The sequence below is a fragment of the Biomphalaria glabrata genome, chromosome 7 (assembly GCF_947242115.1).
Source record: "Biomphalaria glabrata chromosome 7, xgBioGlab47.1, whole genome shotgun sequence".
In the NCBI taxonomy this organism is placed as follows: domain Eukaryota; kingdom Metazoa; phylum Mollusca; class Gastropoda; family Planorbidae; genus Biomphalaria; species Biomphalaria glabrata.
In genome coordinates this window covers 11,980,469-12,000,532 of record NC_074717.1, presented here as the reverse complement: position 1 = coordinate 12,000,532, position 20,064 = coordinate 11,980,469, and the positions used below count along the sequence as shown (strand labels likewise).

At 32.7% G+C, this 20,064-nt stretch overlaps 1 protein-coding gene across 1 annotated transcript in view; it reads right to left on the bottom strand.

Annotated features, from left to right (window-relative positions):
• Positions 1 to 2,479: 2,479 nt before the first annotated feature.
• Positions 2,480 to 20,064, bottom strand: part of LOC106054545 (kinesin-like protein KIFC3) — a 38,160-nt gene continuing 20,575 nt past the window's right edge. Inside the window, exons 2-17 of the mRNA XM_056035670.1 lie at positions 18,191 to 18,234; positions 17,246 to 17,408; positions 16,702 to 16,817; positions 15,864 to 15,938; positions 15,577 to 15,657; positions 14,311 to 14,508; positions 12,979 to 13,251; positions 12,267 to 12,378; positions 11,603 to 11,781; positions 10,936 to 11,040; positions 10,007 to 10,131; positions 9,459 to 9,576; positions 8,200 to 8,329; positions 7,654 to 7,851; positions 6,185 to 6,327; positions 2,480 to 5,121 (exon numbers count right to left, since the gene is read on the bottom strand). Of these exons, the coding sequence (XP_055891645.1) occupies positions 4,705 to 5,121; positions 6,185 to 6,327; positions 7,654 to 7,851; positions 8,200 to 8,329; positions 9,459 to 9,576; positions 10,007 to 10,131; positions 10,936 to 11,040; positions 11,603 to 11,781; positions 12,267 to 12,378; positions 12,979 to 13,251; positions 14,311 to 14,508; positions 15,577 to 15,657; positions 15,864 to 15,938; positions 16,702 to 16,817; positions 17,246 to 17,408; positions 18,191 to 18,234 (2,477 nt within the window). The 3' untranslated portion in view covers positions 2,480 to 4,704. The remainder of the gene's footprint in view (positions 5,122 to 6,184; positions 6,328 to 7,653; positions 7,852 to 8,199; positions 8,330 to 9,458; positions 9,577 to 10,006; positions 10,132 to 10,935; positions 11,041 to 11,602; positions 11,782 to 12,266; positions 12,379 to 12,978; positions 13,252 to 14,310; positions 14,509 to 15,576; positions 15,658 to 15,863; positions 15,939 to 16,701; positions 16,818 to 17,245; positions 17,409 to 18,190; positions 18,235 to 20,064) is intronic.

Below are 20,064 nucleotides of genomic sequence, written 5' to 3'. Positions count from 1 at the left end.
GGTGAGATTGTATACCATATTCGATACGGCCTCCTTCAGTCGTAGAACGACTATGGCTCCTCTAGCTACTTTTTACTAGAAGACTATTTCATGTGGCTTTAGAACCCAATTCTGAAGATGCGCCACGTTGAGGCTACCAGAGCTGGACAGAAGACTTGATCCCTTATTGTGTATTAAAGTATTTGCACCTAGATGCTGATCTCTAGTCAGCTATTATGAGCTACCTTTTACTTGCGATGTTTCTCTGTTAATTAAGAACTCCAGGTTAACTCAACGAAGGCCTTACAAGACACGTGTACAAGATCACCCTGACATTACAGCACAGATTTAGGCCTACAAGTAGTCATCATTGAGTCCGAATAAAATGTACTTTTTTGTTGCACTTTTTTTTTCAGGCATTTTTTTATATTAGTGTGTGTGTTTTATTGCAAGGAAAATTTGGCAATAAGAACACAAACACAAACACTTTTCACAATAAACATTTTTTTCCCTTATACTATACAACAGTTTATATAGTTATATAGTACACATCTATATATCTGATGAGGGAGCGACAATATTTTTCTTGCATCAGTCGCATGTCGAGGGTGAGCTTGGGGATTCGTTCGTCCTCTATACAGTGATATCTAGATGTAATCAAATGGGACCTTAAAGCAGTGTACAGACATAGCCTAAGATAGTACTTTGTGGGAAGAGATGGTAATAAAGAAAACTATTGGCAGCGAAACAAAGCAATGATCTCAGCCCTGGAAGCTGCGCCAAAGCATCCAGCTTTGGTTCTGGTTAAGTTATCAGGAAATGTCATACTATAAAGTAAGGGAAGTAATCGAAACAATTACACAGCCATTTAAAAACGGATTAACTTTGCCTGCTTCGTATCTTATATAATACAGACGTTACTTCAAAACTGAAGATGATAACGTCCTACGCGTCATGCATTTAGTCTTGACTTATATTCTGTTTAGTCACTGGTTTTCCTGGCTGGCTCAGGGAACAAATTTACTTGGTCCTTAGCTTCAACTTCAGAATTTTACATGAAAAAGAAAAAGCGAAGAGGCGAGGAAGTGGAGAGAGAGAGAGAGAGAGAAAGAGAGAAAGAGAAAGAGAGAGAAAAAGAGAGAAAGAAAGAGAGAGAGAAAAAAAGAGAAAGAAAGAAAGAGAGAGAAAGAAGGGAGAGAGAGAGAAAGAAAGAAAGAGAGAGAGAAAGAGAAGCGAAAGAAAGAAAGAGAGAGAGAGGGATACAAATAATTAACTAAAATTTTATTTCCAGGGACAAAGTGATTTGATACTTTCCCTTCTCGACTTTCGAAGAGTTAGAGTCTACCAAATGTTGGTACGCGTATAATCAAGGATTCAAACAGGACAGAGCAGACGCTACAAGAAAATCTTAATCGAGCACCGCGGACAATGGTTATGCTTGCCTTGTGTGTGGCAAAATATGTAGGTCACAGCTGGGGCTGCGTACCCACGGGAAATACTGCAATCCTCATTAATTTTCGAACTCGAAGACAAGCCTTATTATTATTATTATTTTGCTGGTGAATTATTACCATGTGCTCATGCTTCGGTGTCTACTGTCCCGTACCAAAACAAAGGAAATTGTCATAACACAGCTTCTCTACGCCTTACTTGCTCACACTAAACATGACATCTAGCTAGCGGTCAACGAGTGTGCGTACTCTGCAGCCTCTATTAATTTAACTATAAAGCTCTGTAAAAATCTTAAGGTTAGGACGTGGAGACGGAAGGCCCAGGAGAGATCTGAATGGAGGGATGTGTTGAAACAGGTCATATCCCTCCATGGGCTGTAGCACCACTGGGATGGATGGACGGCAAAAGCCGGTATGAAGGTCTTATAGTCCGACAGTCAGGCTGGGCAGGGCACGTATCCCGTATGGGGGACGAACATATTGTTCGGCGTAACAGAGGTGCCCCACGGAAACGTTTCTTTAGAAAACTAATGCAATGATTTAATTCTATTAAGAAAAAATGCGCTATTTTACTTTGTCACAAAGTGCCTGTTTTACCCCATAACGTAGAGATTTGCGTCACTTGATGTTTCGTACTAAAGCCATAATGAATATACTAATTCCATAATTAAATGTCTGAACGTAACCATCTGAGAAGTTACACTGCAAAGACTTTCTTCCAAGCTAATAATAGTAGGCCTACAATAGTTTTACCAAACAAATGGATTGTAAAACTATAAGACGGATGTGAGCTGTGGTTTGTCTAGACTGTAGGAAGACTAAAGAGACTTTATATTTAATCGCCATGTACAATTACATTTAGAAATAACAGAACACTAAAGCAACTCGTCAGGTCTTTATCTGATCGTTCATTTTCGTAATTACAAAAATATTCCCAAAAATGACTTCGGGTATATAACCTTTCTTAGGAAATTATTTAACCGAGGCTCGGCCACCTGATATTATATATAATATATAAACTCAGGTTTCAAGAACCAAACACTTCAAAGTAAAAATAATAATTTATTTCACAAACCAAATATTCAACTACAAAGCTAACCAAAATAGTTGTCCTAAATAAATAAAATCTATATATATAAAAAGGGGGAGCATTACCAGCGGAACAGAAATATTTCTTTTTACATGGCGTAGAACACTGGAGAAAACATAAAAAAAACATTTTGAGAAAAAGAAATGCTTTCAACAAAGGCAACATTAATAGAAAACTGAGAACCACTGGCTAGGAAACCATGTGAACTACTTGCTATTACCATCAGGGTCAGTTGGTGTTATCTTAGTTTGATAATCTGATAAATATTGAAAATAGTTTGTAAAGACCTAATAGTACATTATATTTTTACTACAAACGTAGCTATCAATCTACCAACTATTGATATAGAAAATGTAATCTATTCCAATCTATCAGCTATTAATATAGAAAATGTAACCTATTCCAATCTATCAGCTATTGATATAGAAAATGTAACCTATTCCAATCTACCAGCTATTGATAAAGAAAATGTAACCTATTCCAATCTATCAGCTATTGATATAGAAAATGTAACCTATTCCAATCTATCAGCTATTGATATAGAAAATGTAACCTATTCCAATCTATCAGCTATTGATATAGAAAATGTAACCTATTCCAATCTACCAGCTATTAATAGAAAATGTAACCTATTCCAATCTATCAGCTATTGATATAGAAAATGTAACCTATTCCAATCTATCAGATATAGCTAGAGAAAATGTAATCTATTCCAATCTATCAGATATAGATAGAGAAAATGTAACCTATTCCAATCTACCAGATATAGATAGAGAAAATGTAATCTATTCCAATCTACCAAGTATTGATAGAGAAAATGTAACCTATTCCAATCTACCAGCTATAGATAGAGAAAATGTAATCTATTCCAATCTACCAGATATAGATAGAGAAAATGTAACCTATTCCAATCTACCAGCTATAGATAGAGAAAATGTAATCTATTCCAATCTACCAGATATAGATAGAGAAAATGTAATCTATTCCAATCTACCAGGTATTGATAGAGAAAATGTAATCTATTCCAATCTACCAGATATAGATAGAGAAAATGTAATCTATTCCAATCTACCAGATATAGATAGAGAAAATGTAGTCTATTCCAATCTTCCAGGTATTGATAGACAATGTATTTATTATTGTAAGCATATTGTCTCAAAATTTCAGTAAAAGAACAAATCTAAAACTACAACCTTAAAATGGATTCAAACTTGAAATATTCTGTTCAGAAGGTGACCATTTACCGAATGTGCCTGGTAAAATATAGTGTTAACCAGAGATGATGGATTATTTGCTATTGCTAAGAAGACTGGCTAAAAAGGTCATTTCTGTGAAAAAACAAGGATCACCTAATAAATTGATATTGGATAAATATAAATAATATAATATACATCTACTTATATACATACACTACAGATAAATGTTTGTAATTGTACTTTGTTACTCATGAAAAGTACCATCATTACATTATCAGATATTTTATTTCAAGATGACCACATTCTTTAAGTTGAACATTTTAATTCTTTTAATATTATCAGGTGTGTTAGGAGCCTAATATTTACATTGTAAAATGTATTTGGAAAACTTTTTTTTACTCATTACCAAAAGAGTTATATTTACTAATAATCTAAGGATTTCTGGTAAACTATAATACAAGCCAGTTGAAAGCTAGAAATATGTTATATAATGTTATAATTTTAATTAAATGGCAATGTCTTCGATTCTGAAGATTAAGGATGAGTGTAGTGTATCACATGACTATGCAAACCCAGTTGCGATCTGTATATTTTCCCACACCTGATGCTGGCAAAGCCAGTGTCTACTGGGTGTCTATTTAAGTTTTCTTTTCGTCTTCTGCGCCTGTTTTCAACAAGAGTTTTTCTTTAGGTCTCAAATATTATAACTTTACTTAAATTAGATACACAAAATATGTAGGTCACAACTGGGTCTGCATAGGCATATGACACACTGCAATCATTCTTTATCTTCATAATCAAAGATATTGATATTATTATAGTTATTAGATTCTTGTACTCACCAAATAAATATGCATAAAATAAATATGCAAACCAAAGACTAATACCTTGTGAATAATATAAAAGCAATAATTTACATATTTAATCAATGATTACAAATAAAGGCACTTGAGACACTAAAGTGGTGATAGACAAACAAAAAGCTTTGTTATCTTCTGTCAATTCTGGCACTAAGATTCTGTGGCGAGCTGGCAGATTTAACTAGCCTAGAGGCCAGATTGGATTTGTTGATCATGGAATAACCATTTGATTTGGATGTGGGCGTCACTTCCTGCTTGGTTGCCAGATTGGTCAATCTCCTCGCTGTGGTTGGTGGGGAAGAGGATGGTGTGGTTGTGGTCCTCACAGATGTCAAAGAAGATGAAGCATATATTCTTCCTACAGGGGTTGAAAGTTTTTGGCTGGCAGAAGATACTCTCTTCCTTGTGTTCAGTTGAGGAGTGGATGAAGACATCGAAAGTGGAGAGCGAGGAGATGCTTGAGGAGTGGATGCCTCTGAGGTGGTGGGTGAAGCTGGTAAACTGAGGGAAAAGCTTGTTGGTCTTCCAGGAGTTAAAAGTGAAGACTGAGGAAACAAGAAACAATGTTATAATTGCTATGATTTAAATAGTCAATAATTGTATGTACTAATTAAAATATAAGTATGAGTGTTATTTTTGTACTAATTTATAATTATATGTATGTACTAATTAAAATATGAATATAATAGTAAATAGTGCTTTTTTTACTAGCCTATGATTGAAAAGAACATACATGAAGGAGGTCAGTAAAACAATTAGTAAAAATTGCAGGATGGACATAGACCCAACTGATAGGAATTTACAGAATTATATCTGATGGTCAATTACTGTTACAGCCCTATACTCTACTGAGAGTCAAAAGGATTAAGTCACATCATAATTTTTGTGTATGTACTGATTAAATTATAAGGATAAACTGTGTTAGTGCTCTTCTTTTCAAGAGTTAGAAAAACAACAAGACATTAATGTACGTGGTTGGTGGGGAAGAGGATGGCATGGTTGTGATCCTCACTGATGTCAGAGAAGATGAAGCATACATTCTTCCTGTAAAAGAAATCCTTAATGTTTTCTAAATAAGAGAGATTTTTGCTTGTTTATAAAGACACTGATTTAGTTCACATTATTAAAAGAGAAAGAGAGTTAGAGAAAAAAGAGAGAGATAGCATGAACTAGAACAAGAAAAATTCATTTTATATTTTAACAATCATGTAGAACTATCATTCCTGTAGGTTCCCTTATTTTTTGTTTGTTTGTTTGCTGTTTTTGTGATGATGAGTGATAGACACTAATGCAAATACTTGTTGTTTTTTTCATTTGCTAAATGGTTTGTTGTATATTGTATATATATAGAATTATTTTTTTATAACATAAGGATGATTCTTTATTTTATTTTATAGTAAAATCTAATTCAAATCTATATTTAAATCTTTTTAGAATCTAATAAAACATCAATTATATTTTTAAATATTTAGTATTTATTTCAGAATCTAAATGTGGAGTTCCTACTTATTGTAAAACAGAGAATAGATTTTGCAATGTATATAGTCATACAGAGTAAAGACACATAGTTACTGCATAACAACAAACTTGTTCAGAGTTTTACATTACCTTTACAGTTTCCACTTTTCTTGTAGCTGTACCCAGCTCAATATTCCGAACTCTCTGACCAAAGGTCAAAGTGCAGACTGTTTCACTCACATTTTTCTCCACTGGAGAAACTTGGACTATCATTAGTGTTTTACTGTCACCACCTGCACAGGGGAGATAACAATTAAAAACGTTGTTATATAAGACAGTATTTCCTACAGACAAAAAAAAAGAAAAATTATTTGGTGCTGTACAATGTGACTTTTGGGTCTATCAATTTCCTTCTTGTTAACAATGGATTTATCAAAATTAGAAAATGCTTTCTCAAGAACCCTCAACTCAAGACACCCATTTCAAGTGAGTTCTCTCAGTTACAATTATAACTTTGTTCTATAATCACTATATCTAGAGACACAACCAGGGCTGGTCCTACAGATTGCGGGGCCCAGTATAGGTAGAGAATAGTAGAGATAAAGATAATAAGTGAAAAATTAAGATTTTGTATTAGAAACTAAATTGGTCTTTTCATTTTATTCATGCTTTATAAGTACAAAATCACTGTAAAATTAACTTTATGAGCCATCTACAGTAGATAGTAGTTTTGCAACAAAAAGACGATAATCATTTAGATCTGGCTTTTAGATTTACTATCAACTAGCAAAATATCAGTTTTGGTTTTGTTTAAGAGGTTGAGATAGATCTGGATCTTTATTTGTATGCCAGTGACTATTAAAGTAAATTAATTATTTGAACTTCTTGTTTTGGTTAAATTTGCCTTATTATTACATTTTTATTAAATGAAAGCTGACAATGCTGTTTTTTTTTTGGTTTTTAATCGCAAGTAAAATTGGCATTTTACATATTGAATGACACCCTGAATTGACAATTATTTCTGTATTTAAGAAGATATGCATGAGTTTTCAGAAGATTTTAATAATTTCAGGAGATTTTCATTATTTTTGGTATATTTTGCAATTTCAGAGAAAAAATCCAGGAACCCTTTTAATAATAAGTTAAAATGATTAAATTTAAGAATTTACACATATACTTCGCACAGGGCCTATGAAAGTGCAGGGCCTACTGTGGCCGCATAGGCCCTGGACACAACAGGACAGATATTTCACCTCTTATTATAACCTTAAATACATAAGCGTACACTAAAAAAGATACACAGAAAGACACAAGGATAAAAGCCACACTATGGCAAATGGAGCAGAGAATGTTACTAGAATTAGGAGAATCAATGTGATAGGAGTGAAAGGGTTAACACAGATTTGCTAAGAAATTTTATTTTTTTTAAAGTTATTTCTTTAATTAATTTTACACACAAAAAATGTCTATATAATGGAAGGAAAGTAATAAAGAATATTTGATTTAATATGTAAGCTGCAACTAAACTGTATCTCTAACACAGGAGTTTTTTTTTTTGCTTTTTTTTCAATATGTGGATTTAAGAATGCACATTATCTAAAAAATAATAATAGATTTACCTAATGAGTCTTGTAATAAGTAAGTCAGTTTGGAGTTTCTGTAGGGAACATGACCATGCTTGTTTCTAAGGGCATGAATGACATCACCCAGACAGGCCAAGGACTTGTTGATGCTCTGAGCTTCCTTCAGTCTGGCACCTTCAGCCATTGACTTGCTCACACGCTCCGAACCAGCCAAGTCAACCAGATTGAGATAACCTTTTTTTTTGAAAACAGAACATTATGTGCATACAGAATGCTTGTAAACTTCTATTTCAGCATGCAATATCAATGTCATGGTAGCACACTATCGCAAGATATGAAATTTCCTAGAAAAAATAATCTTCTTTTGGAAAGAATATGTGATATTTCCAAGTAAAAGAAACTAAAATATCAGTGAAAATTTCTGTATATAAACCTTGAGTACTAAATAGGTCAAAGTTTAAAAATCTAATGGTTAAATTAAAGAAAAATATTTTTTTCAATGCATTGTAACAGATGCTATGTTTAAAATAACATTTTGTTTTATTCAAGAAATGAACAAAATTGTAATAACAGATAACCCACCCAATGACTTGCTGCCTGTTGTTGGATTCAGTCCTGTGACTGTCACACGCAGAAGACAATGTGACCTGGAAGAGTGTTCATTCATATTAGTTGAAGCTGTGACTCTGTTCCTGCGGCCAATGTCAAACAGCTGAAGTAAGAATAGAATCGTCTTGAATTATAAGACAACAGAAAACTTTTTTATGTAATTACATTAACTTCATTTACTTTTTACATTTACTTCAACTAATAATGAATTTATTTATCATGATAAACATTATATTAGATTATTAAGTAAAATTTTGTTTTTCTTCTAAGTAGTAAAGAAATGTTACTATTAACTATTTTTCAATAAAATTTATAGTTTTTATCATTTAAATGAGCCATAGAAAGCCTGTTAAATGGGGGGAAAAAAAAAAAAAAAAAAAAAAAAAAAAAAAAAAAAATTGACAATATTAATTACATTTACCACTCTCTATTCGAAACTTTGTGTTCCATTTAAATAGTTTTGTAAAAAAAAATATATGGAAGAATAAATAGAACAAAAGAGTCAAAAATTGTCTAATAAATTAAAAACAAGAAAAACATTTTTAAAAAGTGTAAGTGTATCAGTTAGTTGGGATCAGTTGTGTAGTTTATGTGTGGATTAACCTAGACATAATAAATTTGTGTGATTAGAAATATTTTTCTTAATTGTTTTTGTTTAGCTTTTAGCTTTCTCAATCCACTATGATCCTATCACTTGTCTGGACCAGTTGTGAAAGGGGGAGGGAAGAAAGGGGTATCTTGGTGAATGTTTACATGATCGTTTTTTAAATGCATAAAAAAATAATTTACTTTGGTCTCAAGATTCAATTATACCACCACATCCGTCAAGTACAATTTCTTTCTTTTATTCAAGATACCTAACAAAATAATTAGTTACAAATAGTTAATTGACTAATTGTTTAATTTTTTTATTGATTCTTGTTTTGTCAGGTAAAAAAAATAATTGTGCAAAATTTCAGTTTAATCAGAGATTGGGTGTTGGAGAAATAACATGTGAAAACCTTTTAGTTAGAGTGAGCTGCTATAAGCTTTGTAAAAAAAAAAGTTCTATAATGCATAAGATTGTAAAGAGTTAGAGGCTAAGAACAAATATCCCAACTATTTACATGAACTGTTAGAAATCTAAGAGATGTATAACAAAACAAAAGTTACAAACTGATTTCAGCAATACAAATGTAGCTGTTGACTAAATAAGAATAGAACAAAAGATGCAATAGAAAGTGCATTATTACTTTATTAACGTCTGATAAACAGGTCACAGTGACATTTTCCAGCCCTGGAACATGGAGTCCGCCTTCTGGTTTCATCCTGATCTCCAGTTTGTTGGCTGTGTCCACATTGAGCAGGTCTCTGTTTTGGCAATAAAAATGATTAGTTAGGATTTAGCAAACCCAGTGTGTAATCCAAATAAATGGTTTTAAAATTTATGGGCATATTCAGAAAATATCAAAACTTAGAAATCAGATTCAATAGTAAGGAAGTGAGCTGAATCATGTTTTCATTCAAAGCAATAAAGCTTTTCTGTAGTGAAGAAATCTTTCAAGAGTTATTATCTCCCCTCTTTTCTGGCTTTTAATACTCAAATACAACAAGAAATTCATCAGGTATCTGGTGCAGAGCTAAGTTTCTATTTTACATTATAATAAATTGTAGTACTCTAAAAGATTTATACTGAAAAAATATAGAGATGAATTATACTGTATAAACATGGATTTGCCAAACAGAATTCCTGCACCCAGCAATGCAAAAACATGTAGTGGTTCTTTATTCCCCTCACTACCTCATTGTCTCATTGTAGATCTCCATGACACTGGCTGTGATTTCATACTGCCATTCACTGCTCTTTGTTTCTTCAAACAGTAACTGAAGAGCTCTCTGGTTGATGCCAGGATCAGATTGAGGACCCTGGAAGTATACATATATTTCACATTATGTTTCAAAATTCACTATGTAGCCTGTACTTTGTAGAACTGGATAACATATTTTTAATGACGTTAAATGTAAATAGTGAACCTTGAGGAAACAAAAATTAGAATCTGTACAAAGAGTAAGTCAGACAAGCTGATGCACCTTGGCATTCAGTTAGTGTGAAGACAACATCAAAGAATGGTCCTGTCATTGAATGAGACTTTAGTTGAGGCAGAAGACAGAGAGGAATGGGTAAAGATAAGATGACAGATTGTTATCCCAATGATCCAACAGACTATGGGATAGGTGGTGGGGAAGGAAGTGAGAAGGGAAAGGTTTCCAAGTGATGTTTAAACATATGGTCAGACTTTTAACAAATGTAGCCAACTAAATATGTTTTGTAACATTGACATTGTTTTTAAGCTTTTTAACTTACAATAGAACTTTTCAATAACCAAAAACCCTAATTAGGCATCTAAATTGTATACTACTTTATAAAATGAGCAAGCAGACTAAAAATGTAAAAAAAGATAGTACTTCATAATTTGTAAAGGTCAAACATAAAAGGGGAAAAAAATATCTAGAAAAAACTTTAATTCATATTAGATATATTTCATAGGTCAATGTCATGGAAATACACAGAGTTTGTGGGCATGTACAGATAAAGAGTTGACAGGTGTAGCAGGACATGTAAACAGTAAAGTTTTAAAAAGTCAGCACAATTGATGTTTCAATATTAAAAAAAAAATAACATAAAAATAATCCATTAGAAAAAAAAATTTAAAAACTTAAGTGTCCTACCTCCATAGTGAAAGTTTTCCCAGATCCAGTCTGGCCATAAGCAAATATACAGACATTGTAGCCATCAATAACAGATCGCACCAGAGATGAAACTTCTTCAAAAACCTTGGAAGACAAAATAGCAGACAAGCTTAATATATAGATAACTGTGACATACTAAACAAAACAAACTATTATCTCCAATCTTGGTCTAATAATCACTCTCTCACTAAATTCTAAACCTACTCTACCATGCCAATGAAATATAGGGTCAAACTTTAACTTATTCATCTATTCTTTAATTTTCTAAATTGTTTTATTGATACAACATGTTTTAAATTGATTTTGAGATTATTTTTCACTGTAAAGTGATATCAAATTTTTACTATTTTTCTCCTAATTGATGAAATTATCGTTGATTTGACCTCATTAAATTTAATTAATGTATGATTGTAGGCCTGTAAACTTTACTTTGGGGTTATATCAAAAGAGCATGCATTTCCCTTTAATTCTCTACCAAAAAGAAACACTTTCTAGTAACAAATGAGAAAGTTATTCAAGCTTAATCAGAACAGGGTAAAAGAAAATACTAATGAGAAAATGAAGAGTTCCATCAGAATGTGGAGAATAAATTACGGAGAGAAAGAGTTAACCAGCATGAAATTCCAAAAACAAAATTATATTCTACTTGTGTCTGAGAACTGTTCATGCTAAAGGCTTTATCCACATCAAACATCTGTGTCTTGCCATTGTTGTTGACAGCCACCAGTGTGTCATCATTCGAGTCAACTGATACCACAATGTCATTCTCCTCTGTTCCATCCTCCTTGATGCTAGGACGAATTCGGCAAAAGACACGAATATTGCCTGGCAAAGATCAAACAAACTAATTTTAACTCTGAAACATATTCACCATAATTTATTTCACAAAAAATAACTATAAATTAAATAAAGACATTTTGAAATTCCCACGACTAAATTGCATTTAATTAAAATGATAAAAAATCTTTTTTTTTTTAAATTTAGAGTTCTCTTGTAAAACACTTGACTTTTAAAGTGAGAGTAAGAGTTTTGAGATTTTTACTTTTGAAATGTTTAGGGTACCCCTGAGTCCTACCAGGTACCTGACATTAGTTGGTGAAAAAGAAAGGCAGTTGGTCATTATGCTGGCCACAAGACAAACCTTTATTAACCGTAAGCCACAGAAACAGACCTTTACATCATCTGGCCCTTATATCACAAGGTCTGAAAGGGGAACTTTACTTCTTGAATAAAAAGCTCAAATAAGATTATTCAGAAATTGAGGTAATAAAATAATTGAAATTTTAGGTGAAAATGTAAAAGACACTGACCTTTTAAATCTACTAATTCATTGTGCAATTTCTTGCGTAGCTTCATTTCTCTCAAATATTTCTCAACAAGCTCTTTGTTCTTGGCATTGACCTCTGCAAGAGTTTGTTGAATCTGGACACAAAGATGGTTAGAAGAAAAATTTATTTTGGTTAGTTTTAAAAAGTTTTTAAAGATTTTAAATAGTTGGACAAAAGAGAATATCTATAGTTGTGAAATTAGTTTAATTAAATATGGGGATAATGTAGATATTAATAAAGTTTGAATTATCTGTTTTATTATCAGTGTATTCTGAGTCAAGCTTTGTTTTACAAAAAAAGCATACTAGCTTAAGAATTCACAGATATAAGGACTAATAGAAATACATAGCATGAGGGCCTGGGATGTAAATTCTATTGGCTGTATGTTTTATCTGAAGCTACATGAAGCAACTTGTTAGTTATTTGTGTACCATTGGCTGCCTAGTCATGTGGTATGAGCTTTTGTCTGTCCTCTTGACAGTCCAGAGTTTAAACTCTGCCCACTGGCGTCCCCTGCTATCAAGCTCAAGGTTTGGTTAAGAGGTAATAATCTTAATTTGTGAAGGAACTTTTGAAACATGTCAAACAAAACAATTATTTATTTTCACCATTGCAATGAAAATAGATTTACATTAATTATTCATGAACACTAGTAGAAGATTTACTTCTTTAAGCATTGAGGAAAAAACATTACCTGCTTCTGAACCTGTGACATGAGCATGCCCATATTTCTAGGCATGTCCTTGACCTCTTCTTTCAAGGACACATATGCTGCCTTCAATTGAAAGAAAGCTGTGTTGACTATGTCTGAATCAAGAATTTTTTTCCGGAGCTCTTCTTTGAGCTGATAGACTTCCTGCTCCAGACCAAGCTTGCCTGACGACTGCACATGAGTCAATTTTCCACCTGAAACTTGTGAATCAGGCTTAAGGTCACTTTTTTCAATTTCATTGATCTGGTAGTCAAGCTGAACATACAAAAAAAGTTGAATTTATGATTTTTAAAGTGACATTGTCATGAACAGTTAAGCATCCAGGCAGAATTTAAGTCATTGGTTAACATGCATGACTAAATTGTATAACGCATAGGGCGTAATCATCATCTTTTTTGAAGTAACGTCTGTATTATATAAGACTAAGACTAGAATTTTATTCATTATTACAGAGCTAAAATCTTTGAGCTGTTGCAGTACTTGTCATCTGATGGTCAAAATAATGGGGCAGAGTTGTTATAAGACAACTCTTATTGTTTAGCACACATATGGTTGAATTGAATTTTTGTTTTATCCCTGAACATAAATAGCTCTAGAACAGGAATTACATTTACTTAAGATTATGTTTTAGTACCACTAACTAATTTTATATCAAACAATCAGAAAGTTAAAGGGAGAATACTTTTCTCTTCACTATCAGTTACGGTAGAAAAAAAATTGTGTTAGAGAAAAATTAAAAGAAATTAAAATATTGTGATTTGATAAAATTAACTTGGCATAATGACATAAATATATTTCTGAACACTTTTTTTTATTATTTTGTTTCAAATGTCATGAATGTTTGTTTTGGTTTCTTTTTTTTTTTTTTGGTTTGTAGCTGGACAGAGTAAGTGATGTAAGAAATGGAAGGGGGAAAATGAACTTAAATATTTATAGAACTTTTATGCTTTGTTTAATATCAAAATGTATTCTTTTAGAAAGAAATATTGCTAAGAAGGTTTCATCTGAAAGAAATATTTGTTAGTGATTTTTTTAAATGTATGTCCTGACATAAAAAGTGATTATAGGCTAGATAAAACAGTGAAATAGAGAAAGTCAAAAGGTCATGTGTGGTGCAATGATCCAACAGAGGGACATGTAAAGGTGAAGGATGATCAATATTTGTTTACATTTTATCTTTATTATACAAATAATTACATTTGTCCTTTACAATCTAGAATTTAATAAATTATAAATTTATATTTATTATTTTCTTTATGTACCATTGTTATAAGTTTGTTCAAGGGAATTTTAAAAACATAAATGATCACTCACCTCCTGTTTCAGTAATAACAACTGCTGATCAAGGGAAATAACTGAACTATCTGAAGAAATGTGCACAGATTTTAACAGAGTTCTATCCCCTGGACTGCTGATGAGACCATTTTGTTTTTCATGGGAAACAACTTGTGAAACAACTACACCACATTTACCCAAAATGTGACGCAGTTTTTGGTTTTCTGCTTTCAATTTCTGTAGAAATATAAAACCATAAATAAATTAGGCCAAATTATGAAATTTAAAAAAATGTATTCTTAAAAGCAATGAATCATATAATATATCAATATTAATCTGCAAAGTTTTAACATAGATCTATATCAATACTTTTTTTTCAGTTCTAATTTGAGATTGCCAAAGTAGAAGTCCTTGAAGGACATATAAGTGTAAAGCAGATGATACTATGGCCTGAAAATTTCTCACACAAACTTTGCTTTCTAACATAGTTAAGCACATAATAAATTATTTCCGTTTGTGACATGAAGACCTGCAGGATAAGCTAAGCAGACAATACAAGCTTCTGTAGCTCCATCAACTTTCTTCAAGCTTCTGTAGCTCCATCAACTTTCTTCTCATCATCTTATTTCACTCAGCCTAAAGGTTGGTCACATTGTTAAAGCTCAAGCAGCCTTTGATGAGCTGAAAAACACCTTGAGATGACGTGATACACTAACATCAAGCTCTTCCACCAAACTACTTTATGAAGCAGAAACCTGGATAACCACCATGAAAAAATTCCAGATATTTATCAATAGCTGCCTCAGGAAGATTCTATGATCTACTTGCTAGACAAGTTCTTGAATGAGAAACTATAGCGAAGAAAAAAGCAACAGCCCATTGACTAAATATCCAGAGATGCTGGAGATGGATAGGTCACACGGTCCACAAGTCTGCATCTAATATAACAAGGCAAGACCTTATCTGGAACTCCGACGGAAAGAGATATACATTGGCCCCATGATTTGATTTGGAAGCAGATGCCAAACAGATGTGCAAGTCATGGGAACAGTTGGAGAGACTCACCCAGAAACAAGACATTTCAAGAAAGCTGGTTGATAGCCTATGACCCCTAATGGAACCACAGACAGAGATGAAAGGGTTGGTAATTTAGCCACTCACTAAGATCTTGTACACATATGTATAAACTATATTTTAAATTATGACTTGGAGTGCAATGGAATTTAAATATTTTATTATTAGGTATATTAGGAATACAATACTATGTTGCTTTAAAACATTTTTTTAAAATTCTACTATGTGTACCTTGATTTCTTGATCTAAATAATGTTTATCTCTCTTCATCAGCATCAATTCTTTTTCTGTGTCTGTTGTACAGGAGCCCATCTAAAACAAGAAATGTACACAACTTTTTTTAAAATTTTGTCTTAAATATGCAAATTAAATGTATAAAAATTGTTAAATATCTACTACTGCACATTAGTAAATTATTATGTCTAGATAATTATAAATCAGTAAAAGCTGGTACTTTAAGTTTTAGTTTGTTGATCAATTGATTTGATTGTTTTTTAGATCAATAAAAAAGTAATTACTTGAACAGCTTCATCAAAATCTCCATGAAACTGAGAACTGTAGGAACTGGAATTTGTTGATTCATATTCTGACAGCTGGAACAAACAAATTGTTAAGGCTCATTATTGAACATTATTAATTGACACCCTCTCTTCCCAACTCAATCAAAATTGTAGAGTAAAATTGTTTCAGATAAGAAAATTAAGTATAAATATAATTCCACTGGACAGAATCAAAACTCTTCATTCTATCATAAATCCATTTAAGACATTTTTTTTAGTCAGAAGTTTTAGCAGATAATATGTTAATTCCATTTTTTTTTGGCAGCACCTAGAGTTAAGTTATTGTTAATGCTCATAATATCTACTTATTAAAACAAAGTCAGTCTCACAAAAGTTATAGGATCTGTGGCAGAATGGCAAAATCTGTTTGGCCATAAACCTAGGGGGCTTGAGCTGTGTTGTTTGATGGATTAAGTGCAGCATAGAAACCTTCTCCTCCCCCCCCCCCCATTGTCCACAAAAGAGATTGGACCATAATGCACTGAGCATGCCAGAAGCATGAAATGTACACTATTTAAAAGCTATTTAAACAAGGAATAAATGAATGGCAATGTCTTGGATACAGAAGATTAAAGATGAGTGCAGTGTTCTGCATAGCCACACTAACCCAGTTGCAACACTATTTAATTAGGAATTAACAGCTCACTATAGCCAGTTGTAGAACAATGTTAATGTCACAGTGATTTGATATTTTCAATAAAAACGCTTAATCTGAAGTTTATATGGGGGAATTGCCCAGTTGCACACAACCAGGTCTTATAATGTCCACCTTCTATTTACACACTTCAGAGCTGACCTTGTAGAGAAGATGTTCTTTTTCTCTTTGGAGTTGGTCAATTTGGTCTAAAAGCTTGGCTGTTGGACTAGAGTGTGTCTGAATGGAAGATGGAGTAGTTCCAAATTTGGAGTTTCCTAAAAATATGGATCAAAACGATTTCATTAGCAACACAAAATAGTTGACTTCAGTCTGTTTGAATGAAAAATATAATAATTTATCACGTCAATTAATGCTAAAAAAATGTCCTTGTCTTCTTTATTTCATTCTCTCATTAATTCTTTGACCCTCCATTCATCCCCCCTACTGTTAGAATTATGTTGTTTTTTTTTTGTTTATTGCTATATTGAAGTTTCCTATTTTTATTATTTTGAAAAGAGAAAAAAAAAAAGTATAATAAGAGCAGATTATTGAGATTTATTTGATTTTAAAACAATTCCTGAGAGCCATTTTGTTACAAAGCATTAGGGCTGCAATAAAAAAAAAAGTCTAAGAATGGGGCTGGATGTTTCAGGACAATGCTGAGAAACTTTTAATTGAATTGTTGGAAATTTTTATAGCAAACCTTCAGTTTTACTTTCCAACTCAAAAACCTTTCTTTCATGTTCCAAAATTAGCTCCCTTAGATTACTGATGGTCACATCTTTATCTTGGAGAGTGTCTTTGTGAATTCTCTCCAAATGTTCTGTTCTTTTCTTGGTTTCTTCTTGGATCAGTGCATTGGTCTCCTGTCATTGAACAAATACAATGAACATTTCTTTAGTTTTATCAATTCATTATTTCCTCTGTGAAAGAACAATTATTAGTGCAACAGCTTTAGTCTTGACATTTATGTTTTAAATGCACTTATACCAAGAAATGTGTTGTGGTTGCTGAATATAGGCCCCTATGTATGTATAACTAGTGCTGGTAGCAGACTAACAGTTTGCTTAATATAGCCCTACTAATAGTTTAATTATCTATACTAAAGGAAGAACTCAGTATTGCAAAGAGACAAAAGCTGAGCTGGTTTGGTCATATTGCAAGAGAAGACTCACTATCAAAAGTCATCTTTCAAGGTACAGTAGAAGGAGCATGAAGAAAGGATCGTCCAAAGAAAAGCACAATTGGCAGGACAGTGTAAAGAATGTTCTGGATTCTCTCTTGATATCCTGATAAGAACAGCTGAGAAAATTGAAGGGATTTGGTTATGCCAACTGCCACAGCAGCTCTACTGTGAAAGTCAAGAGACAGATGATGATGATCCTCAATATACTATTTAGTACTATAAATATAATTACTATATAATACTATAAATATTATTCTAATCTATTTTTGGGGGGGCCTTGTTTCATCCGGGAATTAGGGCATTATCATGTTAATATTTTAATAAATATGAAAATAATAAAGTACCAAACTATGTTCAATGCAAAATAATCATGCTGGTATCCTGTGTTCAAATTGTTAGAACTGTACGCAATGGAGAATCACTTCTCTTAAACAATATTGTTAGTTTTGAAAATGTTCTCACCTGTACATTGTGTTTGTCTGATGTCACAGTTTTACTTCCAACTTCTGAAAAGTATAAGAGAGATGAGAAAATTAAACTAACTTCTTTTCCCAAAGACTTAGTAGATATAGATTCTAAAACTTCGCACGCACAACAATATATCTCAATAGTGTATAAGTTATTTCCTTTATTCGATATCAGACTAAAAGTCACTAAATAACTAATTACCAATAGTTTATTGAATATTTTTTTTTATTGTTTGTATGTATTTATGCCTTGCCCTTACTAATGAATAATTGTGAAAAGATGTCAGCTTGATACGAGAATGGGTGTGGGAGACATATCACATACAAATGCTTTACCAGACACATACATAGACAGACAGAGTTGATATAAGCTTTGTACAAATATATATTTTGAGAGGGAGTACGTTATATTTCTTTTTCTAAGCTTTCATCAAGTCCTAAGTTTCGTTTACAAAACAGGGGGGGGGAGGGGAGGTTACAATCTATTTAAGGGAAAAAAAGAGAAAGTGGAAAGTAACGTCATACAAATCTATTGATTTACATAAAGAGACTCGATATCATCAGAGACTTGTAGTAACTGCATTCCATTATCTTTTCGTTTCATTGGATGAAGAAAAACGAAGAGCAGATTAATAAGGTTACGTTTGTTATTGTTTTATATTGGATATACATGTAATATAGTCCAGGCCAAAAACTATCTATATATTTTGTTTTGACCTTGAAGAAAGGAACACAGTATACATTTTATTCTCACTAAGAAAGGTTAAATACCATCATTTGTAGGTCCTACCAGAGTTTATTTTTTTCCCTTACTGTTCTATTTGGTTTTTGTATGATCTAATACAAGCATTGTAGACCTGCCCCTCCCCTCTGTACACATTCACACATTCAACTGGTTATTGATCTAAGCCTACAGATAAGGTTGAGTGTCGGCTAATTAAACCCTCAAAATAGCCTCAAATACGGCAATACGGGCTTTAGAGCCGGCACTAAAACTAAGAGCAAGTAGGTCAATGATTTCCAAACACATCCTTGCAGCATTGCGGGTCAGGTAAAGAAATGAGAAAATGAGAGAGGGAGAGAGAGTGAGAGAGAATGAGAGAGATTGAGAGAATAGATGCGCGAGACAGAGACAATGAGAGAAAAGAGAGAGAAAGGAAATAAGAAAAATTCCCAAAGTATCGTACTGCACTTTGTACTTTGAGTCGGCTGGAATAAGAACGTGCGACATTGAAAAAAAAACAAAAAAAAACAATCCCTCCAATGTCATTTTATTTTCTGAGTAGAGCAAGATAAGGTAAGCATTTCAATTCCTCTATTCAGCTCGCAAGCTCTTCATGAAAACTGGAACCTGCATGGACACGGATCTCGAAAACGGCTCACACGATTTTCCTAGCTATTTGAAAGTTAACGTATATCGTTGGGAAAAGAATTAATAACAAATCAGCCAGACTGGGAACACTCGAGTTGGACCGTTATCATGTTTCGAAATATTATCTTCTAAAATTACATTTGGTCTAGAGTCTTGAGTCTAGACAATCTTGTACAGACACGCCAGTGGGTAAGCCGTATTCATTAACTAGTTCAATCATTACATAGAAGTTCCAGAACTTTGAACGTCTTGTAAGTCTGGATCTATTAACCAATCATTTCAATGTGCATATACTCTGAGTAGATTGATATATTCGTTTAACCATGACTTCTTTCGTGAGGAGGGGGGAATGTGAGCGGGATAACAAATGTTTGTTTTAATTTATGATTCCAAAGTGATCATGAGTAAAATAATCGCTCTTACTTAACCCTTAAAGTGCTGAGATTTTTACAAGTGTGCATACGAAATGGAATAACAATTCTAGTGTTTAGAGGCTA